This window comes from Lepus europaeus, chromosome 3, assembly GCF_033115175.1.
Source record: "Lepus europaeus isolate LE1 chromosome 3, mLepTim1.pri, whole genome shotgun sequence".
In the NCBI taxonomy this organism is placed as follows: Eukaryota; Metazoa; Chordata; class Mammalia; order Lagomorpha; family Leporidae; genus Lepus; species Lepus europaeus.
This window is the reverse complement of record NC_084829.1, coordinates 159,705,105-159,721,307: the sequence shown is the minus strand read 5'-3', so window position 1 is coordinate 159,721,307 and position 16,203 is coordinate 159,705,105. Positions and strand designations below refer to the sequence as shown.

Here is a 16,203-nt window from a genome sequence, read left to right as displayed (position 1 = left end):
CAAAATGTCCTTGATTTCAGCTCCTAGTACACAAAACCTAAAATACTTACTATCTGCCCCTTTATAGAAAAGGCTTGTAGAACCTTGTCCTAAAACATGAATAATTTCTGTCACATTCTGTGTTTGATACAATTCATATTCTCTAATTTGTGAACTCAGAATCTATAAATGTCTATTAAGTTTATTAATACTGCTCAGATATTCTATATCTTTGCTAATTTGTTGCTGAAACTCTCCGAGTATGTCAATGGATTTATCAATCTGTTCTGTTTCCTTCATCTATTTTGGTGCTATTAGAAAGTATACAATATTTAAAAACTTGTTGGTAACCTACAGCTATTATCAGCATAAGGCAATAGTTATGTTATCTGATAAAATATTTAAGTTTTTTTTTTTTTCCTTGGTGTCTGTCAGATGTATCCTTTTCATTCCTTGGGTTTACTTGCATGTCTAAGTTTTAGGTGTGTTTGACCTCAGAATCTGCCCTCAAGACATTCTGGTCTGGCTGAAAACCCGTGAGAGCACCTCAGGCATGAAAAGCCAACACACTGTGGCAAAAAGGACTGGGTGAGACCCCAACAGAAAGTGGTGGTCATCAAAGAAGGATGTACTTACTCTGAAGGGAGGAGAGACCTTCCACCTGGCCCATGGCCTTATCTAAATATGGAAGGAGTCAGTGCATTCAATAGGCTTCCACAGCCTTGGCAGCTCATGTCAAGAGCCTTGGGTGATCACTGATGTCACATGTAAGAGTGTTAATTGTTAAATTAACAACAGGAGTCACTGTGCACTAACTTCCCGTGCAGGACCTCTCTCCTCCAAGAGCTGGATTATGAGAGTTAACAGTAAAACTTGACTGCATATTTATCCCATCTTAATGTATTAAGTGGAGGGCATTATCTATGTCTCATAAGCTACAGTAATGTCTAAGTGCTCACAAAAGATGCACCATTCTTGGGTTCTTCTCCAACGTTAACTCTCTCTCAAAAAAAAAGATAGAGAGATGAATCGAACCTCAGAAAGGTTTACTTTTATTGATTTTTTTTACTGATTTTATTACTTTTATTTATTTATTTTACTGTAAAAACAATCCTGTTGGTGTTCTATTGCACAGTAGGGTAGTAACAGTTAACAATAACATATTGTACTTGTCTAAATAGCTAGAAGAAAGACTTCTGAATGTTCACACTACAAAGAAACCTTCAATATATGAAGTGATGGATGCTACTTATTCTAATATGATCATTAAAAAGTATGCATATGTGGAAACATTACATTGTACTCCATAAGTATGTAGTTACTATTTGTCAATAAATAAAAATAAATAAAAAATAAAAATACTGAATAGACTTCAAAAAGTTAAGTTTTATGTGTGCCTCTTAATAGCATATAATATCTAGGTTTTTAAAAATATGAAAATAATGTACAGTTTTACATTTTTATTGATGAATTTAGTCCATTCACATTTAATTGAATTAGTGTTAAATTTGGTTCCATTTGTCACTTTAATTTACTTTTTAGATTGTTCTACATTTTATTTCCATCTTTGCTAACTTAAAAAAATCATCTATAAACATCATTCATATGCGTATTCTTGGAACTGTTCAACTCTCTTTAGAATTTGTGATACTGGTGGTTAACACAGATTTCAGACAACAAGAAAATCAATGACCAGACACCAAAAGGACATAAGCTTTCGGCTCCTTTCCCAGCAGGGGCTATGGGCTTAATGTTGTGCAATCAGCAGCGTCTCTCATGACAATGGCATGTGTTTGTGAGGGAGGTCTTAAATTTCTGCTCCAAGGGGATTGAAAAAGTTGTTTCCTTAGGCAAATTCAGAACATTTATGTTGCAACCAATCATACTGTCTAGTATGATTGAAGAACTTAAAACAACATTTTCAGAGACAACACATTACATTCTATGATAATGTTTAAAAGTTGGTTCATTTTGCAGGGATAATGCTATTCATTTACAAGCCTTTTAACTATGCATCTTGGAAAAGATTTGTAATAAAAAAAGAAAACATATTTTTAAAGATTTATTTATTTATTTTTAGAAAGGCAGATTTAGAGAAAGAGGTCTTCAACCCGCTGGTTCATTCCCCAAATGGCCCCAATGGCTGGAACTGGGCCGATCCAAAGGCAAGAGCCAGGAACTTCTTCCGGGACTCTCACATGTGCGCAGGGGCCAAGGACTTGGATCATCTGTTGCTGTTTTTCCAGGCACATTAGCAGGGAGCTGGATCAGAAGTGAAGCAGCTGGGACTTGAACCGGCAATTATATGTAATGCCAGTACTGCAGGCAGCGCTGTGCCACAGCTCCGGCCCTGAAAAAAATCTACTTAATAGAGGGCTACAATACACAGCCAGTAAAAAGAAGTTTCTCTATGACATCAGCAATCGTACATCACAAAAAGGTAGGTAATGTGGGATGTTTATATGAATTACTTGGATTTATTAGGTCAGCCCAGAGTGATAACCTATCACATCAAAAAAACAAAACACAACCAGGAATCCAAGTATCAACTGCTGGATGACGAACAGCAGCAACTCCCCTTCTGTCGTTTTCCACTGCAGAGAGCGGTGCTGGTTGTGATTTACTGAAGACAGTGCACAGACATGGATTAACAGAAGTTGAGCAGCAGCCCAAGCACGGCACCGCCCAAGGCAGCTTCTTCATCAGACTGCTCGGAGCGTGTGTGCCTGGCACAGACGTCCTCGGTGACGAACGCTGTGCAACAATGCACGCACTGTTGCGGATCCACTCTTGAAATGAAGGAAACTGTCAAAGTGTCACTTGGCTTTTGCCAAACGTTTCATGACTTTGTGACAGTGAAAGGCGAGCTGTATAACAAGGACCACCTGTTGTTTCTTCTAAAAGGAAGAACTTTTCTCTGAACTGTTTCCAGGTCAGCTTTTCCAGGTGCATGGACCCAGTGATTCGGCGACACAGCTCAGGTAAGCTCTGACTCCAGCGTTATTAAGAGCAACCAAACCTCTCCCAGACGCCAGCATTTATTGACAACAGCTGCTCCACTGGTTTTACGGCTTGAGGACTCAGCAGAATTATTTAACATTTTGACTCGGCTCACAAGACAGTGGTAACTTCAGTCAAACACAGCAGGCACAGGCATTTGGGATTCTGGGTGCTGCCAGCACACGCACCTCCAGGTCTTGCTCTGAGCATGCTTTTCTGCTAAACACTCAACAGAAACATGAGGGGTGCGACGGTGCTGGTGGTCCCTGCGCAGCTGCCACATGGAGATGAAGGCGCTGCCCGCCACCCATAAGAAAACCATGCGGGGGTGGCGCTGTTTGGCTGCGTGAGCCTCTCAAATGGTAATAAAACCTGAGCTCTTCTGGAAATACCATGAGTACATGCATTGTTGCCAAAAGGGAAAATAGTTCCTTGTCTTAGAACACGACCACATGGTAGAGCAATGTGGACTCAGACAGGGGCTTGAGCTTTCTGGCTTCGCCATCCATAAACTTCTTTGGCCAGTTACCGGCCTCCATGCCATGGGCTTTTCTCTTCTGTTAACCAGGAAAGACAACATTTTCAGAACAGGGTTTCTACGTGGACTGAGAACTCACGCGTGCAGAAGCTAACGGTTTGCTCGGCGTAAGTGCAAGCTCCCCTGCTTTTCTTTGAGCAATGACTTAAAGCGCTCTTGCGACCCTAAATCTGAAGACATGTCTCACTCCACCCCGGTGCCTCTGTGTAGGGGAACAAGACCTGTGCTTTGATTAAGAGGACCCCAGCATTTTAGAGACCCTTTGGGCAAACTCAAGAGAAGTCTGCACTTCACAGCAAACACAGAATTGCTACCTGAAGGCCTGAGACTTGTCTCTGGTGAGGACCCCCTGCTGGCGTTTCAGGCAGGTCAGCTGTGGGCTAGGTGCTATGAGGTGGCAGTACTGCAACACACTCAGGCACTCTGCACACAGGCAGTGGCAACTGCCGCATACAGACAGCATGGAAGCACCTTGCACAAAGAGTGGGGCCTAGCACTCACAGTCACCCGAGCAGAGATCACCGCCGTCTGTGTTACCGATGAGGAAGCTGCTGCCTGGAGTGAGGGACACGCCTGCATGGTTGGACTCCAGAGCCGGCGCTCTGCACCACGGCCTCCACGCTCCAGAAGACACGACCTTCTCATGGTCCGAAGGTTCTCCACAACTGCCGCGCTACTTGAGAGAGCCCAGTGATGGGCACAGGAGTGCCTCCTCCTCTTCTCTCCACGGAGGGAGGGGCTCAGGATGCTCGGGAGGCCTCCTCAGTGAGGCTGCATTCTTACATCTGCCCTGCCCAGTACAGCCAGCAGAGTGCTGCTTTCAGCCAAGGCAGGCTTCTCCGTGGTGACAACTTTTGGAGATCCTCAGCTTATTAACAGCCTCTGCCAATAACATCTTTGTTCCCTGCAGTTTTTTTTTTTTTTTTTTTTTTAAGATTTATTTATTTATTTGAAACTCAGAGTTACACAGAGAGAAGGAGAGGTGGGGGGGTGGGGGAGGTCGGTCTTCCATCTGCTGGTTCATTCCCCAATTGGCCACAACATCTGGAGCTGCACTGATCCGAAGCCAGGAGCCAGGAGCTTCCTCTGGGTCTTCCCATACGGGTGCAGGGGCCCAAGGATTTGGGCCATTTTGTACTGCTTTCCCAGGCCACAGCAGAGAGCTGGATCGGAAGAGGAGCAGCCAGGACTTGAACCGGCGCCCATACGGGATGCTGGCACTGCAGGCTGCAGCTTTAACCACCACACCACAGTGCTGGCCCTTCCCTGCAGTTTTAGGTCACTTGATTATTCTGTATTGTTCAAGCTCAGGAAGCGCATAGCTTATTTAAGCAACAGAAGCAAGAGGTGAGGACAAAAACCCTGTCTCTTAGAAATATTCAGAGAGGCAGTCACAGGGAAGTCATTATGGGAGAGTCAAGGATTCCCAGAAATTGATCATCAAATGTCCCCTAAAGATTTGGGTTCTGTTGAATCCCCGTGATGGGAGCTGGCTCCTCACACGGGGAGCTCAGGCAGGCAAGAAGAGTGCCACATGGCCCAGCCTCCCCGTGGACGGGGAGCTGTACGCTAAGCAGGAAGAATCCCAGATCAGTTGCAGAGACAGCACAGCTCAGCAGGCTGTCCTCCAAGCAACTGCTTTCCTCACCTCGTGAAAGAGTGTGTCAGAGAGGAAGAGCTGAGCGATGACAACAGGTGGCCCTGCTAATTGGAACCTGACAGGACAGAATGTGAGAAACTCTTTGCTTGGCGAGTAGCTTGTGAGAAGCAATCACGCAGTGCTCTCTGCGAGCCAAAGATAAAGATCACAACACAGGGAAACACCTTTTAAAAGGAAACACAACGTGCAGGCCAGAAGCACTCCAGAGGACGCAAACCTCACCCGCAGTCACAGCACCTAACAGCAAACTCATCACACAGACGGCGGGAAACTGCACAGCTCTGGCTACGGCAGCCAGCTCGGCCGGGTGGGGGCAGCAGGTCTGAGCTGCGCCCCTTCTTCTCATGTAGTGACACGTTCAAGGGCAATGAAAGCAAGGCTCTAATTTTACTGACTGCTAGCCCACTTCATCCAGCAGAGGGTTTTCCAGTGCTAACACCTCGGCTCTAGCACACCTGTCCAGCGGTCTGGGTACAAGGAGTGCCGCCCACTCACCTGAGCGCCGCGGTCGTTGACCAGCTCCACAGACCACCTGCCTTCGTACTGAATCCACACGAATATTCCTCCGTCTGCATCACACGTGGCCAGTTTCTGGTATGGCTCATTCCACCTCACCAGCACAACCTAGAAGAGCACCAAGATGTTTACCGCAGGGAAGAGGCCAGGGATTCCTGGGTTACTTCGGAAGTGATCACACTTCAGAAGCAAATACAATGCAGTTAGGCAAAGGCAAACGCTGGGGGAGAGCAGGGGGCACAGCGGAGGGGACTGGGTGAGCCCACAGCAGACACCTGAGCAGACAATACCCAACTGCTGGGAAAAGTGAAGAGAGGACGCATCTGTCCCCAGGCCTGCCTGTCCCAGGTGTGCAATGACCCCTCAGCTCCTGCTCCTGTGCTCTGAGGGACCTATTCCCACAAAATCGATGACCCGTTGCAATCAGGCTATTATATATTTCATTCTTTCTCCCAAAGTGAAACTTCCTATCTCCCTCCTGGAACTACCTTATTTCTACATGGAAATACTTTTGAGAGTGTGCTCTGGAAAGAGGACACAGCTGGAAGATCTAACTCGCTGAGGATTCGTCACAGAGGGCATACAAAGGAATTCTAAGCTTCAAAATTCATGAGTACAAGCACTTGATTCTCCAACTTTGAAAGTCCTGAATCTAGACCAACGGCTTTTGTCTTTGTCAGCTCTTTCCTCTGGCAGTGTGGTTTGCAAGAGGAGGTCCCAGAGAGTCTGAGAGCAGCTCCCAGGAGGCCCAGCAGGATCTGCAAGCAAACGAGCGTTCTGGAACAGTCCCAGGAGACCACAAGCCACAAAATCAATACTGCACAGTTCACCGAGGTCACTGTTCCCTGACGCTGCCCCCGCCTGGCCTCTCCTGGTGATGGTGATTACGGAATTCAGCTGCCATCTGCATGTGTTTATTACGCTCATGTAGGTGACTAACGCGGAGCTGGCGGACATGAAACACTCCGTCAGCTCAGGTAAGGTAAGAGCATTAGAACATCTGCAGCCCCGTGGACACACACTTACAGATGTCGGCGTAGAGAAAACTGTACGTCCTGTGTACCTCCAGTACTTTTGTGCCTAATAACTAATCATAACCATAGTGAACATGTGTAAGTGGTTTCCAAGTGCTGGCTCACATTCGCAAACAAAAGTGAGCCCAAGGACTGGTGGGCGAGGGCCTCCACATGCCCCCATCCCACTTCACAGCCAGCTGTTCAAAGCATATTTCATGCTTCAGACAACTCAAAGCCCATCACCTCTCAAAGTTACAAAATGAACACAGCAGATCTGAGGTCTCTAAATTTGCCTCCAGGGCACCAGATAGAGACCCCTAGGAAGTTTGTTTTAGCTTTCTCCTTTAGCCAGCCTTGGTTCATCACACTTGGTATAAGTACCTGTAAAACTCTTTAAATTCTCCAAGGAGAAATGATTACCCACTTAAAATGTGAAGAGAACCACAGCTCTTTTTTAAAAACTCCAAAAGGGGCCAGGACTGTGGTTATTCCTCCACCTGAGGCGCCGGCATCCCATAAGGGCGCCAGCTCAGCTCAGCTCTGGCCATTGCCGCCATTCAGGGAGTAAACCAGTGGATGGAAGACCTTTCTCTCTCTGTCTCTCCATCTCACTGTTTGTAACTGTACCTCTCAAAAAAAATAAATAAATAAAATAAAAATAAATAAATAAATAAAAGAAAAAAAAAAACTGTGCAAAAATCAAGGTAAGAGTCCAGCTCTCTGCTGTGGCCCGGGAGGATGGCCTGAGTGCTTGGGCCCCTGCACCCGCATGGGAGACCAGGAGGAAGTATCTGGCGCCTGGCTTCAGACTGGTGCAGTGCCGGCTGTGGTGGCCATTTGGGGAGTGAACCAACGGAAGGAAGACCTTTCTCTCTGTCTCTCTCTCACTGTCTAACTCTGCCTGTCCAAAAATAAATAAATAAATAAATAAATAAATCACGGGGAGCTGTGAGACCAGGTGGTCATTATTTAATTCTAATTGGACGGTGGTGCACCATGCTAAACTCAGCTCGCAAGGATGCAGACACGAATCCGACTACGGCCCTCCGATGAGTCCCCCTTTCTTGCTCTGGTCCAGTTCTGCGTAGCAGCACTGAGACAGCCCTCTTCAATGCTCTGCTTGTGACTCACCCCTCACAGGTCTGAGGACAGGGACAGGGCTGCTCATCTTCAAATGTTGACACAATTGTGACGATACTGAGCCAAATGAACATACATCATCAGAAATTACAGCCCTTGCTAAGTTACATCTTTGTATTATTCAAGGTACTGAAAACTACTTCAAGTAGCTTATTTTCCACTCCTGAAGGCATTACAACAGCAGCAAACACTAACTGCCTACCTATCAAGAACCAGAAATCGTCAGGTGCTGAGGTTACACATTCAAGTCTCTTCATCCCTGTAGAGCTCAGTTTGCTAAGCAGAAACAATACAGTGTGCTCTACACAACAACAGAGCTGCGGACATATACAACAGGGGGCTTCAACACGTGGGTACAGGAACAACAAACTGATTCTTTGAATCCTCTTTTAGGGGACAGACATTTGAGGCTACAGTTAAGACGCTACCTGGGATGCAGGCAGGTTTGAGTACTGACTCCGCTTCTGCTCTAGCTTCCTGCTGATGTACACTCTGGCAAGCAGCGGGGATGGGTCAATGACTGGGTCTCTGCCACCCACGTGGGAGATCCGGATTGAATCTCTCACTCCTTGCCTTGGCCTGTCTCAACCCCAGGCCATTGTGGTCACTTGGGGAGTGAATCAGCAGATGGGAGATATCTTTCTCTCTCTGCCTTTCAAAAATATTGATAATTTAAATTCAACAATAATGGAAATCTTTAACTGACAATGTTATAAGACTTAGAATTTCAAAATGGTCAATAAAAGCCAACCGCACAGACTTTCAGAACCAACAACGAATTTGTCCAAACAGTAAGATCTTCAAATGTAAGATCTTCATTTGGCCACAATTTGGCTCCTACAGACGCACATTGATCATTTACCTGCAATCAGCTGTGCACTTCAGAACGGTTACCACAGAACGGAGCATGACAGACAAGACCATAATATTCATGACTGACCAGTTTCAGAATTATGTCCTCATGTTAGCATCGTGATTCTTTGTCTACAGAGCAGTAAAGTGCTTCCGGACAAGGTGTCGAGTTTCAGAGGACACAGGGTGGTCTCTGTGACTCTGTTTACACCTTTACACCCATTGCTGTGGGTGGCAGCACAAACACCAAACATCTGCACCAGCTACCTGAAAACAGCCAGCATTGTCCGTCACAGCATGACCCAAACACTGCAGAACACAGCAAAACACATCTTACAGTTATTCCTTATGTTAAATCACATATTCTTGGTCCTAGGATCACACAGTTGCCACTGCTAGATAAGCGGGATGTTCAGGGACCCGACTTCAGCTTTTGGAAATCCCACACCAGCTGAGAGGCGGCAGTGAATGGAGATGCGTCCCCCGCCACACCTCTCTCTGCTGTGACAGCTGGCCAGCGTAAATGATCAGCTCTCCTACACACAGACATCTTCCCAGTGCCTGCTGGTTCAAAAACAAAGTCAAACCACTCGTGTTTGCCTGGACTGGGTCTCATTTCCTCTCCTGTCTGCACACCACAGCTGCACGCTGTACCTCCCAGCAGCTCACTTCCTGCTCTCTAAGCCTGTCCAGCCTATTTGGCAGTGTGGGGACATACCACAGTGCTGAGGAACGACCAGCCAGGGGCCAACAGGGACCGCAGTTGCCCAGTTCTGAGGCTGGGTGCTACGGACCTGCCCAGGCATCCTGCAGTTTTCTTTCCCTTTTAAAGGAAAATGGGGCTCCAGTTTACTCTGGACACCAAAGAACTTGAGAGACAGGGTGTACTGTTCTATTAAAAAAGAAAAGAGTAAGTTAAATTTTGACCCTAGGCCTTTGATGATTAAAAAAAATACCAGCCTGATATTGATAAGAAATGCTGTTATTTCATGTTATTGTTACCAATAAACAATTATTGAGGGATATTAAAGGTAGGGAAATATGTAAGAAAAGCATAGGAAGACTATTTAGGTTGTAATCCAAAGCCCTACATAAGTCACTTCACTTCCCACACCCGGAAGTGCTTCTGGGAGAGTGAAACAAGTGCTGTCCATCTCAAAGATGCTCTACATGTTCTGAGGCAGACAGCCTCAACAGTGTCAGTATTTACTTAGCGCCTCACTGACCAGCCAGTATTCCCCGCCACGGCCACAGGCAGCCCAGGGATGCATCGATGGCTCTTTCCGCACTTGCCAAAGTAGGTCATGGTGGTGCACCTCTCCCTGAGGAGAAACATAATGACCCAACAATAGTGCCAGGCACACGGCAAACAGGCAACACCGAGAACTCTGTGGCACTAATTCTGGGAACTCAAATTCTAGAAGACAGAGTGGTTCAGCTCAGGAGTTACGTGTCGGTTTCCTTTTCTTTAATATTACATGGACACAAAGTTAAGTGCCACATGCACCCTCCATCCAGCTCTGCCCCTCAAAGACCACTGCCCCACATATGCCAGGCCGCCTCTGGCCTGGAACGCCCTTCTGCACTTTGGACGCCTGGTGGGGAACACCCTCCCTGACCTTCCAAACACTGCTCCCTGCAACAACTGTGTCACCTTCGATCGCTGCATGTGCTCGCTCAAATGCTCCTCCCCAGACCAAGAACGCCTCGCTTTTGTTCTCAGTGCCTACAAGGTACATATGAACAAATCGCCCCAACCTGAACTCTTCTTGAAGGACCCATATTTCTGTAAAATTTTATATTATCCTTTCTTATTTTTAAGATTTATTTATTTATTTGAAAGTCAGGGTTATACAGAGAGAGGAGAGGCAGAGAGAGAGAGAGAGAGAGAGAGAGAGAGAGAGGTGTCTTCCATCCAATGGTTCACTCCCCAATTGGCCACAACAGCCGGAGCTGTGCTGATCCAAAGCCAGGAGCCAAGAGCTTCTTCCAGGTCTCCCACGTGGGTGAAGGGGCCCACTTCCCAGGCCATAGCAGGGAGCTGGATCAGAAGAGGAGCAGCTGGGTCTCAAACCGGCACCCATATGGGATGCCAGCACTTCAGGCCAGGGCATTAACCTGCTGCACCACAGCAATGGCCCCTATTCTCTCTTTCAACATTAAGATGTCAGAAGTGATTCAAAGGAGATTAGGGGTGGGGTAGGGATGGGTTAACAGCTTCATTGAAACAAAATTCACAGAACATACAATTCATCCGCTCAAAGTGTACAGTTCAATGGTTTTTAGAATATTCACAGAGTTGTACACCATCACAATACATTCACAACATTCCACCATCCATGTTCCAGCGGCTAACACCATCTAATCCCGTAAGACGGCCCGACCCCCAGCCCTAGGCAATCACAAGCTTCCTTTCTGTCCCTAAACATGTGGTGATTCTGGACATTGTGTTTAAATGGAACCATACAAGGCATGGTCCTTCATAACTGGCTTCTTTGACTCAGCAAAACAGTGTCAAGGATCATCTCTGTTGTAGAACGTATCAGTTTTCACTCTCTATTGTATGAATGCACAGTGCTCTACAGATCCATTCATCGGCCGATAAACACTTGGGTTGGTCTCACATTTTGACTATTATGAATAACACTGCTGTAAATATTTGTATACAAGTTTTTTTTTTTTTAATAAAGATAGATGTTTTCATTTCTTTTGGCTAGTTTGAATCATATTTCTATGATTTACTTTCCAAGGACCTGTCTGATTGAACAGTTTCCCTTATTACTGACATCTTACATTAGTATGGTGCATTTCTTTAACTAATGAATCCATACTGACACGCTGCCGTTAATATTCCGGTTCCTTAGCTCTCCCCCGGTGCCCGGGACGCCGCAGCGCAGCCGTCGTCCCGTCTCTTTAGGCCCCTCTTGACGGACAGCTTCTCAGACCTCCTTCCTTTCTGGTGCTCTTGACAGCTGTGAGGAGGACTCAAAGCACCCAGCAGAATGGCCCTCCACTGGATCCATCTGATCCTTCTCTCACAGGTTTTGAGGAGGAAGATGCTAAGACTAATCTTGATCACCTGGTGTTCCTGGAAGGGTGTGACAACCTGAGCTCCACCTCCTGGAGGAGAGAGCTACATAAATTATAACTCTTCTGCTTGGCAGATCTGCCTATTCTCCCCACTTACTTATTTAATCAGTATAAAATACTTATGAATATTTATAGTTTGGGTTTTAATCCCAACATACTTAACATTTATTTTGTTGCTCAAATTGCTCTACTTTTGGCTAATTCTTTTTTTTTTTTTTTTAAAGATTCACTTACTTATTTGAAAGTCAGAGTTAGAGAAAGGCAGAGGCAGAGAGAGAGGTCTTCCATCTGCTGGTTCACTCCACAATTGGTCACAATGGCCAGAGCTGAGCTGATCCAAAGCCAGGAGCCAGGAGCTTCTTCCAGGGCTCCCATGCGGGTGCAGTGGCCCAAAGACTTGGACTTTGGCCATCTTCCACTGCTTTCCCAAGCCACAGCAGAGAGCTGGATAGGAAGTGGAGCAGCCAGGACTCGAATCAGTGCCCATAAGGGATGCCGGCACTGAAGAAGGTGGCTTTACCAGCTACACCACAGTTGGCTCCTGTGTCCCTTTAACACCCCAAATTTCTGTGTTCTATTTCTCCTCATCAGAGAGAAAGGTCTTCCTTTGCCGTTGGTTCACCCTCCAATGGCTGCTGCAGCCGCTGGCTGCGGCCTGCACATCCGCCAGGTGCTTCTCCTGGTATCCCATGGGGTGCAGGGCCCAAGCACTTGGGCCATCCTCCACTGCACTCCCGGGCCACAGCAGAGAGCTGGCCTGGAAGAGGAGCAACCGGGACAAAATCCGGCGCCCCGACCGGGACTAGAACCCGGTGTGCCGGCGCCGCAAGGTGGAGGATTAGCCTATTGAGCTGTGGCGCCGGCAGCCATAGGTCTTGAATCAGGTATTTCTCCATGGACTAGCATCTGGGGAGGGCGGGGTGAGCGGCGCGGGGCGGGGCGGGGCGGAGCTCCCGACACAGCAGGAGCGCGCCTTGCGGTTTCCGCTTCGCCTTTCGCAGCCGCGCACTCGCCGCAGGCGCCGATGCAGCTCCGGGCCGCAGCGGCCGGCTTCGCGCTCCCTCGCTGGCCTCCGGGAACTCCCGGGATCCTTTACCTGCCCTCGCCTCTCTCAGGGTCTCTCCGACTCCCTCTGCTTTTATTCCTCGCCACCCTGCTTGCCCCCCACCCCCCACCCCTTTTTAAATTGGGGTTTTGGACTTAGGATGACTTGTCTCCCTTGCCCTGGTCCATTTTAGCCCTGAAGACCGAAAAGGACCCTCTCCTAGTGCCGCTGGAAAACATCATGACGCTTAAAAAAGTCTAGAGAGGTGGCGGCACCGGACGCGGGACCAGCACGGGACGCGGGAACCCCGTGGGCGCCTTGGTCCAGCGTCTGTCCGGCGTCCAGGGCTGCAGGGACTGAGAAACGGGATCCCGTCGAAGCCCTGCGCAGCGGGCCTGACGCAAACTTGAGCCCTCTCGGCGCACCCGTGCGTCCCGCATTTTGGAAGAGTCGCGTGCCGCATGCGGGAAGGCGGAAGACCCCCGCGGGGCTCGTGGAGGAGCCCCGAGCCTCCTTCGGCCCCTTCGCGACACAGGAGCTGGTGCCCGGAGCTGCGCGGGACCGGAGGCGAAGGAGGCTGGGAGAAGATGGGGGCGGCGGCGGCGACACCTCCATCCCCTCTGCGTCCCTGGCCGGCTGCTTCTCCGCACCTCGCAAGGCTCCCCTCTGGACGTGCCTTCTCCCGTGCGCTGCGCTCCGGACCCTCCTGGCCAGCCCTAGCAACGAAGTGAATTTGTTGGATTCACGCACGGTCATGTGAGACCTAGGATGGATTGCTTTTCCCAAAAATGTCTGGGAAGAGACTGATGAAGTGGATGAAAACTATGCCCCTATCCACACATACCAAGTATGCAAAGTTATGGAACAGAATCAGAACAGCTGGCTTTTGACCAGTTGGGTCTCCAATGAAGGTGCTTCCAGAATCTTCACAGAGCTCAAGTTCACCTTGCGGGGCTGCAACAGCCTTCCCGGAGGACTGGGAACCTGCAAAGAAACTCTCAACGTGTACTACTTTGAGTCCGGCGATGAAAACGGGAGAAGCATCAAGGAAAACCAGTACATCAAAATCGATACCACTGCTGCTGATGAGAGCTTTACGGAACTCGACCTCGGTGACCGTGTCATGCAGCTGAATACAGATCAGAGACGTAGGCCTCTGACCAGAAAGGGCTTCTATCTTGCTTTCCAAGACGTTGGCGCCTGCATTGCTCTGGTTTCTGTGTGTGTGTACTATAAGAAATGCCCTTCCGTGGTGCGACACTTGGCTGTCTTCCCCGACACCATCACTGGAGCAGATTCTTCACAGTTGCTGGAAGTGTCAGGCTCCTGTGTCAACCATTCTGTGACAGATGAACCTCCCAAAATGCACTGCAGCGCAGAGGGGGAGTGGCTGGTGCCCATGGGGAAATGCATGTGCAAGGCAGGATATGAGGAGAAAAATGGCACCTGCCAAGGCTGACAGGGTGCAGAAGGGGCTCTGAGGTTCTGGAGGACCAGTTTTGATTGCTGAATATGAGAACATTCTACTGGTACTGAAGAACTACCTTGTGGAGACAGTGTTCTGATGTCATGTTTCTTAGTGCAGGCGTTAACATACATCTTCTCCCTCTCCTTACACTTCAGTAACTGAGGAGGAGAGGCGAATTGTGAGACAGCGAGATGAACTGCAGAGTGAGCAGTGCGGACCACGTTACTAAATGACTGTCTGAATTCCCTCATTTGTCCAACCCTGGGGACAGGACTCTTGGCTGTGGGTGTGAGGCAGTCTGTAGACCACACGGAGCTGAGTGTGTGGTATACAGTGGAGTCTGTGAGTATACAGTGGAGTCTATGAGTCTATGAGTGATGACTCATGGTGTTTTACAGCACACACATGATGTGTGCCATTGCAGAAGGAACAATGTTTGTTCTGTAAATAACAACATATTGATTGAATAACTCATTGAATGAACAAGTACCTGTTGAGTATTTGCTTTGGAGAACTAAAACATCACAAGTACTCTTGCGGTCTTTATGGCTATATACAATATGTGTATGAAAATGTGTGTGTATGTGGGGGGGGCAGGTGTATAAGGTAAAATGTCACTATGGCTCTGACACACTCTATGACGTTAACACAGCACCCTCAGACATTTAAATGTGGATCGCTGATGTTTTGGAGCTATGCTTTCTGTCTGATAGGCCAGAAATCTCAGAATCATCCCTGACATCTGCTTCCTACGCATTCAATTTCAATCCCTTATAAAGTGGTTATAGAAAGTACCACTCAACTCTTTAAATCACCCACTTCTGTTTGCTTTCTCCATCAGTTTAAGAGCCCGCCTTGTTAGAATCTTGTTTTTTCAAATATAATAAATGACCAGTCGTTTTGATATTTGAGCCAGAGGAATGCAACTCTTATTGTAAACACTCATTTCCTTTCTTGCCACATATGCCCTCTGTCCTGTACGGATTCACGTTATTATACACATCAGTGGTTTTCTTTAAGCCAGCGTTTTTATAATCGTCTTAAGTCCCTACATGGTTTTGCCCTTGTCACCTCTGCAGACTCTTCTTAAACTATGCTACTACCCCTACCCTGTGCACTACCCATACTAGCTCTTTTCAGCTTCTCAAAGGCAGTTTGCTCACTGTTACTGTTTGTTCTTTTATGATTCTATTTTCTTCTTCTGGAACTTTCCTCTCCTTCATTTATGTTTGGTTAATGCATGTGAATCCTTCTCATCTGTGCTCCAATATCCCTCATTCACAGAAAGCTGTCTCTGGCTGTTCAAGACAAGGTCACGCCTAACTGGTGTTTATTCACTTATTCTTTCCGTCATAGAATTCTTTAGACTTACTGCTTTTGCAAATGTTTGTTGATCTACTACTTCATTAGTGACTCTTCCCACTTTGGTTGTGCTGCCTGCCCATTGATGGCAAAGGTGATGTTTGTTAACTTCAGGAATAAGAAAGAAACCAAATGGCTAGGGGAAGGAAGTGAATTCCAAAGAGAGGAGAGGGCACGTGCAGTCATAAAAGAACCCTGTGTTTTAAAATACTGCCTTTTCACATGTGTATTGTCTGTGTAATTCTCCTTGGTCCTTCTGAAAACTGACAAACATGACTTTTAAACTGAACCTTCCTTACTCCTATGCGGTCGGACCACGTTCTGAAGTCCAGGGTATTAACCCACGTGATTGGCACTTCCTGTATTAACTATGACAGAGGCCATGTTGGTGAATTTTTTATGACCTTATTCTGTAATGACATTTGATTACTCGGTTTCTTTGATAACCAAACTGTTAGGATTTAATTAGCAATATATTATGCTGAAGTTTGAATATATCTGTTGTAATGATTATCATAGTATAGTGATATTTACTGC

General features: G+C 47.2%; 2 protein-coding genes across 2 annotated transcripts in view; one reads left to right on the top strand and one right to left on the bottom strand.

The window, feature by feature from the left end:
• The window catches only part of TULP4 (TUB like protein 4), a 252,394-nt gene that overhangs the window by 56,715 nt on the left and 179,476 nt on the right, over positions 1 to 16,203 (bottom strand). Inside the window, exon 3 of the mRNA XM_062186989.1 lies at positions 5,673 to 5,801. Within this exon, the coding sequence (XP_062042973.1) occupies positions 5,673 to 5,801 (129 nt within the window). The remainder of the gene's footprint in view (positions 1 to 5,672; positions 5,802 to 16,203) is intronic.
• Positions 6,649 to 14,295, top strand: LOC133756376 (ephrin type-A receptor 5-like). The gene is given in 2 exon segments (XM_062187082.1): positions 6,649 to 6,675; positions 13,093 to 14,295. Coding segments are annotated over 2 exon segments (1,230 nt in total).